This window comes from Lampetra planeri, chromosome 8, assembly GCF_965212315.1.
Source record: "Lampetra planeri chromosome 8, kcLamPlan1.2.h2, whole genome shotgun sequence".
NCBI classification, from domain to species: Eukaryota; Metazoa; Chordata; class Hyperoartia; order Petromyzontiformes; family Petromyzontidae; genus Lampetra; species Lampetra planeri.
Window position 1 is genome coordinate 5,834,611 of NC_136114.1, and position 23,129 is coordinate 5,857,739.

Below are 23,129 nucleotides of genomic sequence, written 5' to 3' on the forward strand. Positions count from 1 at the left end.
GTTGCCATCTCTCATTCACAGTTCTGGAATGCGCCCATCCCCATTGCTCCATCTTTCTGTTTCATGTCCCCTCGAAGCACTCCGTGTCTTGGTTGCCATTATATTATTGTTATTGTTCCATACAGACTATAGATTTGGAATGTTTTATTGAATTTCCTGCATGATATTAAGGTCGCGTTGCATTGCGGTATTTATAGTAAATTTGTGGGGGGGAGGGGGTAGTTGTTTTGTTGTGTGTCGACTAATTTTTGGAATTGAGACGAAAGAAAAATCTGCAGCTATGACGCACATTGGCGCTCCTCACTTCACCACGCAAATTGAATCTCCGCGAAGACGCTGCAGAGTCAGCTCGTTAGAAGCAAGCGCGGCGCGTATCTGTGTGCGTGGGTCAAAAAAAAAATGGAACCAAACACAATGTTTTGGAAGACACATTTCAGCGATCGAGTTTCTGGCCTTGCAGGCACTGATTACAGTTCTTCGTAAAGACCGCGTGCCGGAAAAATAACTCTATTTGCAGATCTTGAAAAGTTGCCGTTTCAATTTGCTGCGCGAAGCGGAGAGATTTTTTTACCGGGGGAAGTTTATTTTTTCGGATGCGCCTGTCCCTTCTGCACGGAAGCAAATTATCCGCGCGCTCTTTTAAAGTTTAATAAACCGAGCGACAACTAGCGGCGAGGCAACACAAGACGTTGCCCGTTGTCAGGGGATTGAATCCCAGTGCTCGACAGAGACAAGTTAATTTTTCAGTCATCTGATCGCTTGGGAAAGCTTGCCATTAGCTGATTCTCAGCAGATCTCATTTAAAAAAAAAGCAGCAATTTGCGGGGGAAAGGTTTATTTTTGTGTTTTGTCACAAAACTGATTGATGGCTCTCGCTGTTGATCTGCAGTTTGCCGCTGTATATTAAAGTAGGTGTCATGGGCGCAGATGAAAACAAGATCGCAGTCGCAGCGTGTTGCCTCAACTTATCTCATTTACTTCCAGCCCCGCTGCTTCAGTGTAATCAGTTCTGCTTGGGATGATTTTACAAAGTGTGATTAAAAACAAACATTGTGCATTCGCTCTGCACCATTAGCCTGAAATTGCAGGCAAGGCAAATTGAAGTCATTTTCAGAGTGGAACTGCACCTCGCAGCAGAACTGAACAGTTGTACTTCGGAATTGCTTTTTAATAAATTCTAACTGGCTAATTAGTCTTCATTATATATTTATTAGACGTAATAGAGGAATGGATTTTAATCATTGTATAGGCGAGCAAAGACACTTTACAGCTTGTTCGAGCCCGCCTCTGTGTGCGCGTGTTCGTTTATGAAATACACATCAGCCGTGGCAGGAATTGATTTTGGTCGTGAGGACGATTGAAGTGTTCGTGGAATTTCCCCAAAATTAACTCCCATTCCTGCAAAGCAGAAGCAAAGCATTGACTACGTTCTGAACTGAAGCACCAAAGACATTGACATTGAACTCTGCATTAGCACGAGCACTCCAGATGTGTTACATCTCATGAAATGTGATGCAATGGAGACCTGAGAATAAATAGCTCATAAAGACAGTTATGGTTTTGGCATTTTTTTCCTTTCTGTTTTGATGGAAGGTGTCTGTTATGATATTTTCCTTGACAGACACTCGCGAATACCGCTCACACAGCTGCCTGTGTAGCTTAATACACGTTTTGGTGTGGCCATGATAATGCACTTATTTGAATGTTTGATTTATGAACCTCCAATTTTTTTTAGCATTCATGGATTATTTATCTCCGGAAACCACATTAAGTCTGTAGAATATTTCATATTTCACGGCGATGCTGCATTGAGACGTTTGGCCTGCTCCTGTTTAATTGGTCATTTTGATACGGGAAGGAACTAGCATGCCGACAGAATTACACCCACCGTTTTGCGCAAATGGGTCAGAAAATCCACTAACTGCAGCACCATCTCCTGGCCAATTCGGCCGTTTTACAGCCGTGTGGCGGTATTAGAGTTTCACAAATCTTCACGATGCACCAAAACTTTGGCTCCAGAGCTGTGACTCGGGCGTGTGAGCGTGTGTGTAACAGGCGTGTGAGCGTGTGAGCGTGTGTGAAACAGTGCTGCCTGGTGCAGTCTGGATACGTCAGCAATGGAAAGACAATGGCGGCCGTGCATGATTGCCGATCACATCACCCCCTCGTGTGCCATGCTGGCCTTAATAGGCGCTCGCTGATGGCACACGCTCCAACAGAATTTACGGCTATAAGGGGATGTTTGTCTTGATGCGTGTGTCTGTTTGGATTGGTGTCCATATTCATGTATATTTCAGTGTGTGTGTGATCATGTATTTGTATGCACATGGTCCTGAGCCTGCATTCAATCGACTCAACCAAAGATGAATACCTGACGTGTTGTGTCCCATATGCACCGGTGAGACCAAGGCGGCCGCGCGTGGTGTTGGCCACTCATCCCCTAGTGTGCCTTGCTGCCCTTCGTAGGTGCTCACTAACAGCACTTGCCCTAACAGTCCGCTAAAGCTACACGAGCGATCGTTGTCTTTGTGCATTAGTGTACATGTACATGAACGCCTGCGTGCGTGCCCGTACAAATCTGTGAGCAGGCCGCCGCTATCTGCGCGAGGGAACTCTCCTTCGCGTGCCGAGCAAGGGCGGCGACCCCACCCCCAAGATGTTCTTCCTCTTCTCGGACCTCCTGCTCATGTGCAGCCGATGCAGCCAGTTCCACCCGCTGCACGCCGACAAGTACGAGTGCCGCGCCGTCTATCCGCTCGCCGACTGCTCCGTCCAGAAGGTGTTTGGCAATACCCAGAGTCAAGGGGGACTCGTCAACGTGAGTCGTCTCCCACGCAGCGCCACGCTCGAGCAGCGAGCTGCTTCACTTCCGCCATCACCACAACGTCGCGTAGCCGACTCGCTGGGGAGGGGAATGAGGTTTAGGCGGATATCCGAAAAGGTCGGATATGGGAACGTCTGTAGAAAAATGACAGCTGCACCATGCACGAGTTGTGGGCACTGGACAAGAGTGAAGCTCCCAACTGCTTTAATCGTGGGACGGTGCTTCAGCAGTGAGTGGACGTACACGAGATTAGGAATACATTACTGTGCGAAAAGGTCGGATATACCAACACCATAGACATATCATGCACCTTGTGTGTGGGTCGGATAATTGGTCCGGGCGGATACGTGACAATGAGATGTGTGATGCGGTATTGTCGTCCGCACGAGGCCAGTTGTGCGCCGGGAATTCTGGTTTGGTGGTGCAGACTTTCGTTTTTTTTCCCACGTAAATAACTGTTTAACTTCTTAAGCACTTTCATTTTTATTTATTTATAGTGTCTAAAATCTTTATGGATGTGCACAATTTTTAAACAGAGATGTTATTGCATGCAGTTTGCTTTCCAAAAATATGAAAAACAATTAACAGAATTGGTTGTCGTAATACTGTTATCTGAACATATTTTTAAATCGCGTAATTTTTTCAAACTGCATAGGTTAATAGCATGAGTTGTCTGTGTCAAATACATAGAAGGTCAGTGTCTCCCTCTTAAAACGAGCATTGGGGCGCTACTCATCTTCTTGTCAAGGGAACGACCGTGCGCTACTCCTGCGTAGGTTCATCGCGGTCGTGCTGCCTCGCTCTGCGGCGTGTTCACGGGTTGTGCCGCGTGGCGTCCTGTGGCTGCGACGTCCGACGTTGCGCTCCGCGCGGTGGCAACCTCTTCGAGCTCTCCTCCTGAAGTAGCTTTCAGCACGTGGAGCGAAGCGTCGGACATAACGCCCAACGGAAGGCGGTAACGACCCGAGCAGGCACCCGAGAGCCGCCGCACATTTGTGCGAGTCTGCGCGCAGAAATTTCTCGCATTCGCAGTTGGCCTTACGTGGTGGGCTTAATGCGACGTGGAAGAGGCTTTGCATTCGGGTTTATTATGCAGCACGTATTGATCAGTGGTGTTGACGGTGTGGGAGTATTTAGCGTTTACTCCTGTTTAGGACGCCCAGGGGAAATGCGAGAGTGCGGGGGGGCCCACCGGTCCTGCCTTACACCCTCGTCTCCTGGGAAGTTAAATGTCTTTTAATTTCCCGTGCCAGTGGGTGGAATCTGGGGGATGAAGCCACTGACATTGCTTTCAAATTAGAGTGTTCAATTAACTAGCAGTTGGTGTTACCTAACGCTGGAAGATGTGAAGATAAGCTGTTTCCGTATTTAGCTTGAATCTATGTCTTGGCACAAAGCATATTCGTATGTATATTGCAGTCCACTACAATTGTATATGTATACTTTCCCTCTCCGATATTACGATTCATAATTGGATTGTTTTGGGTAGTGATCGTGTTGGCATCATTTCAATTCGTCACTGTAACCGACCACCACGCGACAGATCAAGTTGTCACGTGGACAAATCTGATTCGGTTTTTCAGCAAACTGGAGGAATGTTGAAAAGTAAGCAATTTTATCCATTTGGCTGGAGATTGCATCCATCATCATTAACATCGGGTTATTAACAACAGCGGTTCTCCAAGCGTGCGCCTGTGCCCGACGACAGGAATGTGTAATTGTCACCACAGACTCAGTGCTGTTATTTCAGATGACCACCACCAAACGGTTTGGACACGGAGACACTTTTACTTCACTTTGTTCAGCTACATTTCAATCGCGCTGTTGGCATCGTGTCACGAGACAAATGCCACGGAAGATGGTGCATCGCCACGTAACTACTTCGTAAGTCGCTTCATTAGGTTTCTCTACCCTCGTGACTTTTAATTCCTTTTGAAGAGGCTTTGTTCCATGTCCAAACGACATTTGTAACCCTCGCGACAAGAATAAGTAAGTGAAAATCGAGGTCACGATTATTATTTGTTGCAGTGTCTTGGTGACGCGGCTGGAAAGAGCAGCTCGCTCCGCTTGAGAAGCCGGCTAAGTTCCGGCGGCTGAATCGCCTGGATACAAACTCGGGTTCTCAGCGATACCGACTCACTGCTCTGACCCCTGAATCAACCGGCCCACCTGACACTTTTACTTGACTTTAACACAACTGACCACTTTAAAGGTGTCGATGCCAGTTTAAAAAAAACATTACACTCTCATTATTATCTATACTGATGAACACACGTATAAAAAACACAAATGTAGGTTTATGATCAGGGTTTTTGCCCAGGAGTATATTTGTATGTATGTGTGCATGTATGTTGAAGTTCTTTCGCACCATACGTAGCCAACCATGCTTAATCGAAGGTGCAGTTTGGGCCCAGGCTGACTGGGTGTGCGGCGGTGCGCAGTGCATTCGGCGGTCACCTTGCAGCCAGGGCACGTGGGAAAGTCGGCTTTAAAATAGCGGGGCCTCACAGCTGCCCCGTCGCTGTCTGTCCTCCACAGCTGAGCTACCAGAAGGAGGAGCTGCTCCTGATGTCAGTGGACCAAGATGACATCAATGACTGGTTTAAGCATCTGGATGCCGCTATTGGGTGAGTCTCTTTGCGTTGTTCTCGCACGTTCAGCTGCCACGTACGTATGCACGGATCGATTGCCCTCGTCCTCCCCGCGATTGGATGAATTGTCGCGAATTCGGGGTCACGATTCGATTGGGTGAATGGCAGCACCTGCAGTGGCTGCAGGAATTTATTTTTTTAAACATCTGTTTTTACACGTGTAATTTGCTGCTGCTTATATCATCATAATATTAGAAGTAGGTATACATTGATGCATCATTACATGCCTGCACTTATTGGTTGGCGCAATGCGCCACAAGCTCAAGGGCTCGAGTCTTGCCCGTCAATAACATTCGAGGCAGGTGGTATCTGAGCCTGTCCTGGGCCTCCCCGAGGAAAACTATAAGTGTCTGTTTCTAATTAAATTTAGTCTCCGCTTTCACACAACAGAGTCTTTTTTTAATCTCTAATATTTAACGCTGTGATTTATCTACGAGGCAGTTAATTTTTCTCTAATAATAATTTCTCCCAACATTTGTTTTAAAGCTGCTCACGCAAATCCACAACTTTTACCAGTGATCAGATGCTGTTTAAATGGAACGCTGATCCACATCTCCACACTAACTTAATGGTGCCAAGCGATCATTTCGCCAGAACACAAACATGTTTTGAATAATTGCGTTTTGCACCATTAACCTCGCAAGATAAATTAATATAATTGATATAATTGGGGCCATATGCCAAAATTAATTTTTCATCAATGTGCCTCGAAATTAAGTAAATTGTACGAACTGAATGATGACATTTTTGCTGAGTTAAAATGAACGCTCGCTTACTGCGCATTTAATTAAGCGAGTCTCTCTGCCCGCTAAGCCCACATGTTGGGATGTTTGTGGTGATGATGCAGCGTGATCTGCTGTCCATCACTTTGTGCCTTTGTAGAGCATCCACAAACATTTACTGTGTTACTTTCTGTGCTCAGTCATGCTGCCCGGCTACTTTCAGCAGTCTCCATTACATTCTTGTAATGTATTCTAGTCCTGTATACAGATTCAGGGGGCAGTTGTGCAATGGTTAGCGCTCAATACTATGAACCTGATGAGCGGAATTTTATTCCTGGCCAATGCTAACGTCGTGATATCTGAAATGGCCCAGGGTCCTCATCTATTTCAGCAACATGGCAATGACCAGCGTGGCGAAGTATGTATGGTCAAACAACCCCCACAAATAACATGATGTGTATGTATATATGTTGAACTTCTTTCGCACCGTACATAGTCAACCGTGCTAATCGGAGGTACTGGGGAAGGACAACAAACTAAACACAAAAAGCATTTCTTGAGCAATGAATTTTCAATCTAGATTTAAACTTGCATAGCTCCAGTGCCTTCCTAATATTGGAAGGAAGAGTTTTCCAGACAGCTGCAGAAACGCATCTGAAGTTGACCTTCTTTGTTCGATGGCTAGCCAAAAGCCGCTGTGAGGATGGCCAGAGTTAATAATAATAATAGTTCAATTTGTAACGCGCGCAAATTTGCAGACGTAGTGGCCACAACTCAAAGGCGCGGAGCCAAGCTCAGAGTCGCTCGAAAGCGTGGTTATAGAGGTGAGTTTTTAAGTCTCTCTTGAAGGAGGCGATTGAGGTGATGCTGCGAATGTGCAGAGGGATATCGTTCCAGACTGTTGGGGCTGCCACCGAGAAGCGGCGTGATGGTTTATGCTCCTTAACGAGATCAGCAAGGAATTGTGGTTGATTGTTGCACACACTTTGTGTGTAATAAGCGCGACCTTATAATGTATTCGTTCGGCAATCGGATGCCAATGCAGCTCGGCAAGCACCGGACGGACGTTGTCGTATCTTGCAGTACCCGTCACGCTGCAGCTTTTTTTAATGTTTTTGCCAAACGTCCCGTGGAGTAGTGAGTTGTAATAATCGAGCCTTGTCGATACTCTGCGACACGCCACCTTCTAGGCTGTCGCGACTTAATAGTGTGAGCAGTTCTTCGTCCATACATTTCTGAACTAAGGGTTGTACATTATTGTTTGCTATCACATTTCATTTATGTATGTGTGAGTAGTTGTGTTTTAAATTTAGAATTGTTTGTAAAAAAAAGTGTGTTTGTCTATTCCCAAGTGTATGAGTTACCAAAATTGAAAAGTACAGCTAAATTGAAAGGTTACCCATTGTGCGTAACGCACTGGAAAGTCACATTTAGTATGAAACTTAATATAATGTGAAATTTTCAAAAGCAGCAAAAATGTTCTAATATGAGTAGTTGTTCTATCGACGTGCAATATTAATATTTTAGCAACCTTCTAACATATGCAACCTCAACACTTGCTGATAAATGAAGCAGATGCATTATCATTCCGCGTAACCGAGGCGTCATACTTAACAGAGTTTTTTACAGTCCACGCTTACCATTAAATCGTGCCTTAAAAATGTTCAGTCCAATTTCAATACGAGTGTGCACTGGCAGACCGAGCTGCCTTATAAATCATCCTATGCAATGTATAAACAAAAAACATTCACAATTTAAATTGCTAAATTGCAAATGTCGCCTCGGTGGAAAGTTACTTTGTTCTAACGTCGACGGTAATTCAAAAAGGACAGAAAACATGAAGCTCTTGTTTAAAATTCGGAAAGTCCTCGTGTATGTAGGGGGAGGGCCTTAAATGTGCTAAACCACGAAACAAATTGGCACGTCAGGGCATGATTTTTTTTTATACCACACACGCGTGGTTCAGCGTCACTTCTTATCAGCTGCCGTCTGCGTACCACTTTTGTTCCAGCTCCTTCCCGGCTGCGTTTGGCTGCAGGCGACGCAGTGGTAAACCTACAAGCCTGCTGATTTGTGGGAAATTAGCTTAATTAGTTTGTTAACAAAAAAGCTGCAAATACTATATAGATGGAGATTAGTTTCTGGTGATTGCTGAAGAAATATTTCCACCCTCCTCCCCCTTCAAACATTCGTATGAATTTTTTGCATTTATTTGTGCATGTGTAGTGAGTCCAACTGAGTCTTGGGAGCAACACTATTTATCCCGCAATAACACGTAACACAACACCAACTACACCCGGGTCTCGAATGCCCATCTTTCCACGCTACGGCAGAACTAGACCCGGTTCGCTATCCCGGTCCGGACCACAAACTGGGTCCCAGACCACGTGGCTAGAGGCTTCTTCTCCCCGACGTGGAGCTTCGTAACACCGGCACACGAAGAACCCCGAGCTCCTCACGGAGCCCTCGTTATATGCCCCCGAGCTGGGGCTGGCTCCGCCCCTCGCCCCGCCCACCTTCCAGGTCTCTCGGGCTCCTTCTCGAAGGTTCCCGAGAGCTCCTTTGGACCACGTGACCGCCCCATGGCCCCCGTCCACCGGTGGCCCTCCTCCAATATCGTCCGGTCACGTGTCAGCAGGTCAACCAGCGTATCGTGCCCCAAGGTAACCCTGGCTGGCTGACACTCCCTCACCAGGAGTCCGCACCGCACACTGCTCGCTGTGCCTCCGCGCTGACCAGCGCTCACCCAAACCCCGCTAGGGCTGGTACTACATCCCGTAACCTCGGGCTGCCCGTAATGGCAACACATTACCGGCCGTGGCTTCGCAAGCCCCGGCACCATACAGTGACAAGCACAGTCACTACACATGTTTATGTATTCACCTTGTGCACTTGCGAAATGAAGCCTGCAAGGGATCATTCATGAGGATCTGTCGACTTTCTTGAGAAATTACTATCGCCATAAAAAAGTTCTGAGAACGTGCGTTGGTGGTTGAGAGCCGCGTGGCTTTGATGGTGATCTCTTTGCTTATTGAATTAATAGTTTCCCTCCTAAAGGGTGGTGTCGTCGTTTCGTGGCAGTCTGGATAGAAACGTCTCCTCTGCAGCAGTTTCTCTTAACAATGGGTAGCAGTTCAATGCTTTCTCATATAGTCTATATCTATTTTATGATCATACATCTCCATATATATAAAAGGCAAAGTTGTGATTATGTGTGTCTGTTCAAAATGTTTAGCATACTTCCCGGCATGCAACAAACTTGAAATTTGCCATGTGGGTACTTTCCAGACTCTACACCATGCTTAATAATGCATATATTATTTGCACAGCAAGTGAGCTGTGACGTCAAATCTGTCACGTGATCCGCGCATGTGGAAGCGTAACGCATTGTAGTGTAGTGGTTAGCGCGGTGCGCTACGAACCCGTCGACCCGAGTTCGACTTCCGCTCACGGCCACCACCGGTGACGATTATTTTAACCGGTCCTGGGCCTCTCCCCTAGGTCGACTCAGCCTCATACGAGTAACTGGTCTGCTGTGTAAACATCGCCACTGGGGGGACAAAGGCGAGCGGGCGTGGTGCTGTCACCCACCCCCTCGTATAATATATATAATATACAAATGTTGTTGGAAAAGACACATTCACTTGTAACTTTCTCGGGCAGTAGGGAATCAACATTGTGAAGGAAAAGCCCTTCTCTTAACCCACTCACACATTATTCTGCATCCATTCTTTGCATGCCAGCTATCTCATTTAATTATTTTTTTCGAAACGTTAACCCTCCGAGCAGGTACTGTCCGAATTAAAAATGTTAAACAGAATTGTACGTGACGGCTTTTTTTTTGTTGGTGCAGTCCTTTGTGACCACAGCGAGATCATCAACGCACTGCGCCTGCACCGTGGTTTAAGCGTCGGCAGTCTAAAACCAAATTCAACCTCCAGCACCGGATTATTAATCCCTTGAGCAGCCCCCTGGCCACCTACGGTCATTCCAATGTTTGTTCAGGGTCTTTGTTTTGCCATCTCTATCTTACCGCTACGCGCTCGTGCTGTGCACTTAGCGACCATTACATTTCTATAAAATGAGGACCTTTACACTTTACCACGGTTGGAAGCTGAGATTCGCAATGGGTCCGTCTCAACACCCCTTGCACTGTCAGTGCCACGTGTCGATGTCTTGACAGTTAAAGAAGACAGAAGTCTGTACGTGGCACTTGAACTTGCGCGAAGCGTTTATGGGTAAAGTTGCCACCCCTTTTCCTGTTTTGCCACGGCGCCCATCCATTCCACCTCTTCACAGAAGCATCACCTTGACGGCCAGCAAGTGGAATTTTGCTGAGCCGCTGACAGCGTGATGGAAGGGGAGGGGGGGAGTGTGTGCACTGGTTGAGTTAGCAGGAAAGAAGTCGGGCTGGACTTTGATGCATTGACAATAACTTGACGCAGCCCAGCGTGTCCCATCCGCCACACAAAGGCTCGTTCGGAGCGGTTCCCATGGCACACGTTTAACTCCTTCCGCCTCTCTCTTCGCAAACCGGGTCACGCGGCCTTCAAGTCGTGTCGCCGGAGCGTCTGAATCGTTTATTCCCGCCGACTCGTAGGACATTCAACACAATTAGCGTTACGAGCTGTATTTGAAGTGATTGGACTCTGAAGAAAGTTACCGTTTTGAACGCCGTGCTCTTAAACAATTTTCCAGAAATATCCGTAAAAATATGGATGTGGCGCAGCGGCTAATCGACGGCTGGAATGGAATGCACTTAATAGGGTTAACCCGTGCGCTGCCGATAAACTTTGCGTTTGCGGTAAAGTCCGGCTCTCTGGAGACTCTCACGACCAATTATGACGACTGCGACAGGTTGCTAACAGTCTTAAGCGTGGATGTAAATGCATCTGACAGCTATGAATTGCTTAGTGTTCGTAGTTGGGTTTTTTAAGCGGAAATGTGACAATGTCCGTTTGTACATTTCAATTTTGCATAATTGGGATGTTAAACAAAGTGTAGACATTTCAAATGCGGTACAGTTTTTTTTTTATAAATTAGTTAGAACTTTCAAGGCATGCAGATTCAAATTATGGAGCATGTAATTTCAGTCATGGAATACCCGGCCGAAAAGATAAAACCTCTCATTACTGCATTTGGACCAAACTGGTAAATCTGAACAGGCAAAAGTGCACGTAACCATTCGGCAAGGAAATTATATTGGGCGCTTACTCAGTGGCAGTGCTACCAGAATAAATAAGGTTGTATTCTAAACGTTAAGAATATACAATTTGAATAGAACGGCATTTTTTCTTCGTTTTTCAGGAATCTGTCATGTGTTGGACGTTTATCATGCAGGTCTGTCACGTATTAAAGTTCATGTGCCAATAAGGAAGGCTTCCCGTCGCTGTTTCGCCCGTCATTTATACACAAACACAGCTGTGATTTCTAAAGCTGCAGCCAGACCATCGCCACCCTCTCCGACAGGCAGGCGGGGTTAGTTGCGGGACACTGCACACTCAAACATTTCAAAATATACACGCGCACATACACACACACACACACCTCTCCATACACAAAGACCCTTCCGTATAGCCTTAAAGAGAATGCTGGGTCAAGTGGTGTTGGCGAGCACCTATGAAGGCCAGCACCGCACATGAGGGGATGGGTCGCCAGCACCACACCCGGGCCTCCTTTGTCTCCCTGTTACTGATGTTTACACGCTGAACCAGGCACTCGTTGAAAGCGGAGTTGACCTCATGGAGACCCAGAACCGGTTCACATATCTACCGCAGTTATTGGTTTTGAGCAGGAATCGAACTCGGGTCGCCGGAATCGTAGCACCATTACAACACCGCTCCACAAAGACAAAGTTGCACCGTATAGCCTTAACATAAAATAGGAGCAAGTGCTGTTAGTGTGCACCTAATGAAGGCTGGCATAGCACACGAGGGGGTGAGTGCCCAGCACCACACCCAGCCGCCTTTGTCTGTCTTGTGGCCATGTTTACACACCGAACCAGGTACTCATTTGAGGCTGAGTCGACCTAGGCGAGGTCCAGGGCCGGTCGAGATAATCGTCACTGGTGTTGGCCATGAGCGAGAATCGAACTCAGGCCGCCAGATTCATATCGCAGCGCACTAAACACTAACATAGCGCTCCCCACACACACACCCACATATATGTGTGTGTACACACAACAACAACATAACCCACATTTAGCTCCATAGACTCTTGGACTACATCCTCTTGTGGACAGTGAGGCCAGCCACCACACCTGACCACTCGTGTATTTCCAGAACTGGATGTTATTATAATTATTATGATTATCCAGGAAAGTCTCACTGAGTCTCAAAACTCTTTTTTTCTGGAGGGTCCTGCCAAGATTTTGGTTTTTACCGTAGGGGGCGATGTTGTCTTGTGTGATCCCAATTGAATGATTTGCAGGTAATAATTTTTTCTCCCAGTATTGGGATGTTTTGGTCAATACTAAATACAGTATTGTTTTTTTATATTTTAGCTATGGGAGGAAACCAGAGGGACCCAGAGGAAATACATTCGGCACATACAAACCGGGCGCAGAAAAGCACCCGAGTTGGAATCAAGCCCAGGACTTTATTGCTGCGATGAACGACTATTACCTCTGCGCCACACTGACACAAATCTCTCACTGTTCTAAGCCACCCTGCACCAAATTAATTGCATTGCATTTAGGGCACTTGGGTATACAGTGAGCACACGTTATTTAGGCTGAGTCAATCTAGGGGAGGAGACCCAGATCATGTTGCGTGTCTGATCGTGCACACGTGCAAAAATCCCAGCTAGCTGTGACGTGCGAACGTGTACAAAACTAAAGATTCCCCGTATAGCCTTAACCGACTGTTGGGGCAAGTGATGTTAACGAGCAGCAATTATGAAGGCTGACACGGCACCCAAGTGGGTGGGTGGCCAACGCCATGGCCCGGCTACCTTTGTGTCCTCAGCGTTGATGTGTACACGCTGTTGATACACTGCACCAGGTACTCTCTCACACAACGATCAAAACTCAGAAGGATCATTACCCACACACTTAACATTCCCAAGTATGAAATCACATTTTGAGCCAACATTTATAGATGCTCCCTTAAGCAAAATTATATGAAGAAGTTTAATTCTGACGAAGGAGAATGACACCTTATTGCCAGAGAAGTGACTTGCAATATTAATGGAAATAGTCACAAAGTGCATCGCTGCGATGAGCCGCGATGACAGGGATGTTTTAGGTCATGTTGTTAGTTTGCCCTGCGGCTGGAGAAGGACTTACTCGGTAGCCTCGGGCATCTTTTAATCACCAGAATTAGCATTCAAGTGGCATGCAGATTAATATTGCCGATACTGTGAGCGGTCGGTGACGCAAAGTTTTTCTTGAAGCTCTCTGGATCTTCACAAATTAGACGAGACCATCGTAGGAACCTTGCGCGCTGCATCTGCTCGCGATTGCGCAATGCCGGGAACGCTGGCAGGAAGGAGATGGAATGCCGATGCTCGTTTGATCCGCGATATTTCTGCGCACAGTTGCCCAACAAACCCTGCCGACATAAGCCAGTTCATGAACCCGTAATCGGGTGTATGGGTGGGGTGAAGCTTCTTGGACTTGCATTCCGCTCGCTAGCGACTTCATCAGATATCTCCGTGTTTACGCGCGGTGTACGGCTTCCACATTAGAGCGCCAATATGCAGGTTGTGGAAAGGTGTACGCCTCAGCAGTCTGCGGTGAATAGCGGAGAAGAAACATACGCACGAGTCCGGCTCGTGCTACTCTTCCCTCCGCGAAACGTGCGGAAGAATTCGCTTGCGCTGTGGATACGTTTTACTCGGCGTGCACTTGCGCACTGTCGCATTCACACGTTGCCCTCGGAAAAATTGCTCCGCTAATCCCGGCAGAACTCAACGGAAGCATTGGGGGTGTTTTTTTTTTGCGCTTTCAGATTCATCGTTTGTTTATGTTTTGATAGTTACGCGAATGGAAATACACAGTGGATTAACGGTGTCACTGCTTCTGCAAGTCAAAATAATATAATAGAAACGGCCATCGACCTATTCGCTGAGATGCGGAACAAAAATAATAACGTATCTGCTTCTTTTAGTGAATACAAATTATTAATTTTCCTACCTCGTCGCCCTTTATATAAAATTCACATTATTGTGTAAATCCACTGCTGGATTTAGGCTTCCCCCATTGTTCGACCATGCTTCACTCTGCTGCATGCTGGTTGGTCAGTGGTGGTTCGTAAAGATGGACCCACGACCAATTTAGCCCGAAATTTAACCTAAAGAGCCAGATTCTTAGCACAGTGCGCTAACCACTGCACCACTGATCTCCGCAAATTGGGATCTGTTACTGTCATGAGAATTTGTAATTTCACATGCTATTGTTCTCTGCAGCTAATTGAGATATATTTTTGCCCCATTCATCATTTAAAAAATAATCTTTCATATATACTGTCATTTATGCATATTATTTATAACCATATTGTTTACTTTGGCCTTCAATTCAATTATCCTTAGTTTGGGTGTGCTATATGTCTTGCGAAGTGCAATTTTCTTTCTTTACTTTATTACTTTTCGCTGTTGTACAGCATGTGAGATACAAATTTGCATGAACTACGATATATTAAACATTATTTTTATTCTCCATCCAGGATCAATTAAATTAGGATCGTTGTCAGAATTCAACATTGGTCTATATTCTATGAGTCTTTCGGTAAAGCCACATAGATAGAAAAATAATAATTCGTATAATTTTTCTATCTCGGTGGCTTTACCGAAAGACCCATAGAATATGTATTTCTGCAATCCCGAAAGCTTTACGTCAACATTGGTCTGCTTATGGGGATACTTAACCCTGCCATGAAAATGTGGAATGATCCATCTCTGCGCAAAGAACTGCCAATGGCAATCGGCACAGCTCCACAGCTTACCCATTGAGACACTTTTGCTCTGTATCCCCATGCTCGCATGATCCATAATCATCAACTGTCATGGAGGCAGAAGACGGGAACACACGACTGCACCGCACACACACACACACGCGCGCGCGGCCCGCTCTCTCTATTACTTCTCTCGTGTATTTTTCTGTCGCTCGCCGTCATTAATTCTCGCTTTGGCCGGGCCACGCGCCTGAGCCCTGACGCGGCACGTGGCGGCGAGGTCTTTATTAATGTGTCAGTGATATTCAAAAACTCGGGGGGGTGTGGCGGCGGGACTTCACCAACTATTAAGCACAAACCCCCCGGCGGCGCATGTGATGAATGGCAATCAGTTAATGGAGCGTCGGGGAATGTGACTGAGGCTGCATCGTAAACATTAATCAGCGGAAGTGTGTCTTGTTCGTTGTCCACGCAGCGCTCCGACCGGGCCCCTGCGCCCTGGTATCTATCTAATTGGCCCCTTCCCCTGTAACCTTGCCTGCCCTGGCCATCCCCACAACTACGCCTCGCTTAATGTATTTTTCTACGAGATGTAAGGCAACCCTGAGCTTCGTCAAAGTGTCTCCCTGCGCAAATGAGCATGACGCGGCGCTCAGCTCCGTTGAAGGGCCCCTTGGGCCACACCTGAAAATTCCACATTCCCATCGCGTGGGCCCAGTTTCCTCGCAGGAACATCGCCGCCGTTCACTTCCCTTCAAGGGGTATTTGTTTCCTCTGTCCTGGAGGGATGATGGTCTAAGTCAACGGAGAGGATTTGAACACCCCCCCGTTTTCCCCACGTATAAAATATACATTGCTGCACTCACAACTCGGTTATCAACATGTCAGGTGAGCAACACAACACTCAATACTCTACATTGTACAGGTACTTCACTTTGATTTAGTTCCATAGGATAACCAGTATTAGTCTTAATATGCAATAATACATGCTCAGCATGTTTTGTACATTTTGTTCAGATATTGTGTGAATATTTTATTTGATAAATGTCTTAGTTATCCTGGGCTGCGTCACAGAGTTTTAATGTTTAGTTTGTTTGGTTTTTATTTCGTCCTGCTTGTGGATGTTCTGAAAATTGCTTTGTATTTCTGTATGTGTGGGGGGAAACCCAAGAGAATGGAGAAGCCTCATGCACATGTATTATTATTATTACTACTACGCTTATTTACCCAGCAAAGCCTCCACCGACTCTCATGACCTCCCAGGTTTTAGCAGTCGTGGGCAATTATTGCAATGCAAATTCTATTGCAGTTGAGTAATTTGCAGGTAATTTTGTTTATGTTTGGACCTTGGCACCAGCACACTTCGGGGGGGGATATTTAATGTCCACTGTGGTACAGACAGCGCGTTGTGTTATCAAGGTTTATTATACACGCAGGAATAATCAGGGCGGCCGCTGGATTCGAACCGCAAACCTGCTGCGACAAGCGATTGAATGCGCTGCCGCAAGGATGTGTCACCTAGCGATTTAAGTCGCCATTTGTTGGAACAACAAACACTCAAGCCATTACAAATATATAACAAGATAATAAACTCTTCTTGGTTCTTTCGGTAAAGTCACGTAGAAGGGAAGTAATAAAACAATAAAAGTAAAACATAATAAAATAATTCTCACGACGTTTCAGCCACAATGCAAGCAGCCGTCATCAGGTGAAAACCAGGTCTGTCGAGGCGACAGCGTCGTGAGAATTATTTTATTATGTTTTATTTTTATTATTTTATTACTTCCCTTCTACGTGACTTTACCGAAAGAACCAAGAAGATGAATCCCTGCAGTCACGAAAGCTTTAAATGGAAAGATAAACTTTTATGTAGATGTTTTTTCAGAAGCGACCTGGCCACAAATGATAGCCAAACAAAGTGGCTTATGATGTGGTAATTATAGCAGCCAAATACTCTAAACGCACGTTTCTAAATGTGGAGTAAATAACTGGAGGACCCGGAGAAAAGTCCACATGACCACAGGGAGAACATGCAAACTCCAAATATACAGCAGGTGTCGGGGTCTGGATCAAACCCACGACCTCCTGCATACCAGGGAAGTTAGTTAACATCTCGCCACTGTGGCACCCATAATAATAACCTACTTTCCGTGCTGTCTGATACAGGGGCAATTGTCGCTCCTGTTGGTAGCTGTCGTAACACATTGCACTATCTTCAGTGCAATCCACAAATCCCACCTCCTCGGTCACTGCAGTGCAAGGTGTCTTGGGTAGTTGCCCAGATCTGAAATGAACGATTTCGGCATAGAACTCTCACACTGTGAACTGCCTGGGCCACCTCTGGGATCCACGTGGAAAAAAAAAATAGGTTCCAGCATTAACCTGAAAATAAATAATTAATATTTGCCTGTTGACGACAAATGCAATTAATTGTGTGATCGACTGCATCTCTCGTAGTTAATTGCACAATACATCGGTTACTTAGAATGGTATGTGCTGTTTAAATTGAGTATTTAATACCGGTTTCTGCTCCATTTGTACGGTTATTATGATTCACAGGACTTGGCCAATGCTGTCAGCTGTTGTAAGAGATGCTGTAATGAGATAAAAGTTCTATATCAGATGTGTTTCTCTGCTAGAGTGGCAATGATGCTGGTGTTTTGCAACTATTTTTTTTATTGTTAAAGTGTCCAGCTAAAACATTTGCTCTAAAATTCAAAGTTAGAAATTTCATATTCTGGTTTGGAGTTGACTGAGCCAATTTGCCGCACCCGCTGTCAACAAAACAATCAACTGCTTTGTAGGAAATCAGCACTGCCCGTCTTATGAGGAATCTGGCTCCCATCATGTGAATGTGGAATTTTCACGATTGGCTCATTGCCACCGGTGGACACGAGTGCCGGCCCATTGCTCGTTTCCGCAAACCTAGTCGCGTCATTTGAGCAAAATTCAACTCTCCAAGTGAAGATGCTGAGCCTCTGATATAGACATGTTTTATTTTCATGGTTAGCACTTCACAAGAACACACAAACCCTGATACTCATGGGTAGCCTTCACAGTGCTGACGGTAATCAGACCACACAATCGTGTGGTCTGATTCTGCCTGTGTTGCCACATCTTGTTATTGTAGCATGGTACAACAATGACGATAAAGAACAACGTCTCAATCCATGCAGATAATGCCTCGCGGAGTCTCGCCGTTTGGAGAAAAGTCTTGCATCGGATGCTTAACACCTCTCATCAGTTTAATTATTATAGTTGCGTAAGAGAATTGACGTACTTTATCTTGCTCGACTTATTGTGGGCTTGAGTGGCGTGCACTGCTTCTCTGAACCCTGGCGACCTGAGTTCCATTCCTAGCCACGGCTAGCATCAACAGTGAGGGCGATCTGGGTCTCACACCCCCCCCCATTTCCCTTCACAATCAGCACTAACCAAAATGGAGAAGTATGGTCAAACAGTCCTCATGACTGAGCTGGCACGGAGTTTTTTTTTTCTGTTACAAATAGTTCATCTTCAAAATTACTTGAGATGAAAAGGGTGTCTTATCATTGAGAGGCTTTCATCCAACAGTGTATTGACAATGTCTGTGGATTGTAAACGATTTCCATGCTAAATTTCAAAACGCCGATGGAAAAATCCCCATTGCCTTAGCACCATGAATGCCTCCGTTAAATCGACCCGGCCTTGTTTCACCGTTTGACGTTATGCGGCGCACGTGAATGTATGCTTTTGGAGCAGAGTGTGAAGTTCTTGTGTAAACCTTCCCTGCACCTGTGTGCGACAATGCACATGCACGAAGGAGCTCCGCTATTTCCTCTGCCATTCGCTGAGACGATTCTTCCTTCTTTCGTGTGGATTAATAACAGCAGAATAAAGATGTGATTTTCCATTTTTTATCCACTCAGTTGTTTGTTCAGAAGCAGAGTGGATCTCGTCCATTCCTACTTTAAAGCAGTGAAGACAGCAGCAGCGGAGTTCTTTACAATGTGGTCGATGGTTTGGGATTCACGGCCGCACTCGTAGGCTTCCGAATCTCTGATGCGCCATTTTTGCATCAGGTGGCTGCATCGGCCATGCCTGGTGGTGATTCGGTTGATGGTCAAGCATTGGTTCGATGGTAGGGTTCTGTACGAAATGTTTATTTTTTTACATCGGCCGCAGTCCAGACTTGCTTCCATCTATCGCCTTCGTTTGTATTTGTGTGGCGTGGAGTGAGGCTGCTGTGAACCAGAAGGGGTGGCATGATCTTAGGCAAATAGGCGGCGCTTGGTTTATGTCCCGATGTATCGAAAGTTGCGGGTTGACGATCATTCTTTTGGTACTCCACCGACGGCCGCTGTTTCCCGACGGATTTGCGGCGGAGCAATCTGGGTGAGCACTGTGAAGCCACTGGGTCGGCGTCGACATCAGCATACCTGGGATGGCAAGCATTGCGATGTTCAGTTGCGTGTCGATAACTCGAGTGTGAGCGCTGCATTCTTGCACAGGTGAGAAATGCTCTCCCGTCGTATACACGAGGGCGAGCATGGCAGTTCGTGTACCGTTCGTGCATCATAGCCCCAGCTGCTTCCCGCCAGTTTACTATGTTCGTTCGGGTTTTGATCTTGTTGCTCAAGTGCTCAATGTGTTGCCTGAAAGTGAGACTTCGATCGAGCACCATTCCAAGCTATTTCGGCAGTGGGTCCGTGGGTGATGGTTTTACCACAAACCTCAATCTTCATCGTACTTTTTGCCTCCGCGTTGTTGAGATGGAATGCTGCGAGGATACGTTCTCGGTTGGGTTTGGCTGAAGTCACCAGGAGTAGTAATAATCTTCACATTTCTTTAGGTTGGTGGTCAAGATGCCTTTAGCTGCTCTGAGTGACGTCGCTTGGCTGGTCAGTGAAAGATCATCTAAGTAATTTAACTTTCGGCTTAATGTGGGCAGCATGTCGCTGATGTAAAAATTCAACAGGGCTGATGCTAATTCCGACTCCTGCGGAAGGCCATTTTGTCGAGTTCATGGGCGGCTGACCTGATTTCTGAGATGGACGTGAAATTGTTGGTCGCTAAGCATATACTGGCGATGAAGCAAAGCGTTTTTTTCACACATGATGGTGTTGGCGAGTTTAAAGAGGAGTCCTCGGCAGAGGACAAGTCTACGGAAGCAGCTGCTGTTTTCTGTTTATGCTGAAAGCTGGCTCCGATGACAAAGACCTGGTCACAAAAAGCTTCGTTGTGGCCAAAAACCTGCCTGCTTGGGTGGTATGATGGCTTCCAAGGGCGAAGAGAATCGGGCTAGCACTACTCACTCCAGTAGCTTGTGGGCTGTACTAAGAAGAGACATTGGCCTGTAACTGTGCCGGTCATCAGCAGGTTTTCCTGGCTTGAGAAAAATAACTTTTGCTTTTCTCCAAATTCTTGGTAGCCTGCTGGTGGCAATAATTTTTGGAAAAAAATTCGCCAGCCAGGTTCTTACTTTTCTACCAAGGTGATTTAGGAATTCTGGGTAAATCCTATCTGCGATTGTTACCCCCAGTGCAGCGTCTATTTCTTCTGGAAGTACAGCTGCAGACAGAGGAGAGTTTTTTTTGTCACGGTGGCGAGTGTATCTCTTGCGACTTGTTGTATTGTGCGTTCGTGTTTTCGACTTCCGACTGTTTTTGCATTGCCGAGAAGCTGCACCGCGATCCCATTAGCAGTCCGGTGTTCTGAGGGTGCCGCTCCACCGAGCTTCTGCAGTAACCCCCCATGCCCTGCGGCTGAAGTGCGTGAAGTCAAAAGACTCCATCGACGTTGCCCTCGTTGCTCGTCTGGCAGAATATGGCGACTGCAGAAGAACTGTTGGCATCTCTTGGTCACCGGTGCTTTGATGCTGTCGGGGAAGGTTTTCACTTTCTACACGTCCAGCTGGGGTTGTAGGAACCTCCGATAGCTATGCAGAATCGCATTCCTGGTGGCTTTCTTCATAAGCATGATGAACTGTTCAAACGTTTCAGGGTTCGTGGAGATGCGGTGGATATTCTTTTCCAAAGAGGCTGTAAAACCAGGACAATTTGCCTGTTCAAAGTTCCAGCGGGCGGTCATGGTGTGCTGGATATTACTGGGATTTCGTGGCCAACGTGGATGATGACAGGCTTGTTGCTGGCCGTGCGGGAAGCGAGGCAGGAATTTGTGCACGGTGGGCAAAGGCTGAGTCATTCTTATCTGTAGGTACAAAGCACAGGTCTGGGTTGTATTCATTCCACCTTGCAGAGTGGTATGTGCCTTAATGCTTGGTGTCAAAAATGAGCGAGAGATCTTTGTGCAGATGCCCAATGAAGGATTTGTTCCCCTTCCAGTCCGTTAACTGGGTAGCCCCACATCGTGTGATGGCTATTGAAGTCGCCTATGTAGAACGTGGGATGTTGTACTGCTGGTCATGGTGGTAGGTGCCAGGTTGTTGTTGGCGGTTTGTAGACATTGTATAGGATGAGACCAGCGATTCTTGTCCCAATTGTGAAGCCGTATGTCCGAATGACTTCCGTTGTGTCTTTCATGCGATGATCGACATAAGTAGCCAGACTATTTAGTGTGGCCCTTGGAAGTGGCAAGGATGTACCCTGGAATGTTCAATCGTTGAAAGCTGCTTTTCTCCACATGTGTCTTTTAGATAGTAAGGATGTCGATGTTTTCTTGCTGAAGGATCTTTGCGAGGACATCTGTGAATATATATATATTTTTCACCCGCTTGGGTGGCAGCGCAAGTGTAAATTCGCTTTGTTATTTTTATTTTATGATGTATTGTTGCATGTGCATGATGTGGCTGAGATTGTAGCGGCTGAGATGTGGCTGAGATTGTAGCGCAGGGGAAAATTGCCATTCTTGAAGCTAAAAGGAACGGAATTGTTATTACTTTCTTTCTGAAATTTTAACCGTTTTTGAAAGTAGCATTCAAGACCTCGGTTATTTTGTAAAGCTCGGGTAGGAAATCCTTTTCAGTGCAGAGATCACGTGCTACGGCAATTCACGCACAATCGGGGCGGGGGGGGGCTCTTATCTTTGTTTCAAGGGAGAAGCAAGAGCACCATCTCAGTCCTTTTCTTGATAAAAAAAAACATTGTAAATTGTTAATATTTGTGTAAAGCATCCTCAATGATGAGCTATGCTCATCTTGTGAGCCAACAACTATTGATGTGCTGCTTAGTATCAATTCAAATGTGCCATTCAAATTCATGGCAGTGTACGCGGTTTTCTTACTGTTCCAGAAATGTCCACAGGAGAACTCTATTTTCTCGGTGATAAGGGGGACCAATATCGCGGATCCTATAATCCGCAGGGTTATCCGTTATTTTACTCCTCTTGAATACATGGGCTAATCAAATTGCTGGTAAGCCCGCAGAAGATATTGAGTATTAGGAAGCTGCTTTGCTATGCCTTATGGGTAAAATTGTGGATAACCACGCATAACAAGAAGTAATAGGTTCGCGGATAACAGAAAATTTCATGGACCCTGCAGCTGCCGCTGGTAATAGGGCCGTGGGTAATAGGGCTGCGGATAAGAGGAGTTATCCCATACATCCTCCTCATTGCACCACCTAAATCACAGTTGCGTTCCATCTGATTATAATTAAATATCAGCGGATTACCACAAAAGCCACTTCAGTGCTGCTGTGTGCAGGACATTACAGCGAGCGATGCCCACGTAGGAGGCATGGTGATGATGGTTGGTGGATCACACCGACATCAATGTGCGTTTGGAGCTCCCAACCCACAGCGCAACCGGATAGCCAGTAGAAGGCAGTGGAGCAAGTAGTTTGCTGATCTGTCTGTGAATAGTTTTTTTTTCTATCGTACCATTGCATGCGTGGGCTTTCCCTGACTTGATGTCACATGTAAAAACACGAATATCCCAAGCAGGATCTCTCTTAAAATGTTCCTTGAGACTCAGCGATGCCATCCTGGGTAAATTAGGAATATGTATTAGAATCGATTCACATCATGGCAAAATAAAGGTAATTGAGATGAAACTGTTCAGATGAGAATATCGGACCCATTACTGTGCATGGCTCTTTGGATG

The 23,129-nt window shown here is 46.1% G+C and overlaps 1 protein-coding gene across 2 annotated transcripts in view; it reads left to right on the top strand.

Moving 5' to 3' along the window:
* The window catches only part of ARHGEF39 (Rho guanine nucleotide exchange factor 39), a 160,155-nt gene that overhangs the window by 87,433 nt on the left and 49,593 nt on the right, over nt 1-23,129 (top strand). For both annotated transcript variants that reach the window (XM_078596774.1, XM_078596773.1), the window contains exons 9-10: nt 2,589-2,818; nt 5,363-5,451. In XM_078596774.1, the coding sequence (XP_078452900.1) occupies nt 2,589-2,818; nt 5,363-5,451 (319 nt within the window). The remainder of the gene's footprint in view (nt 1-2,588; nt 2,819-5,362; nt 5,452-23,129) is intronic.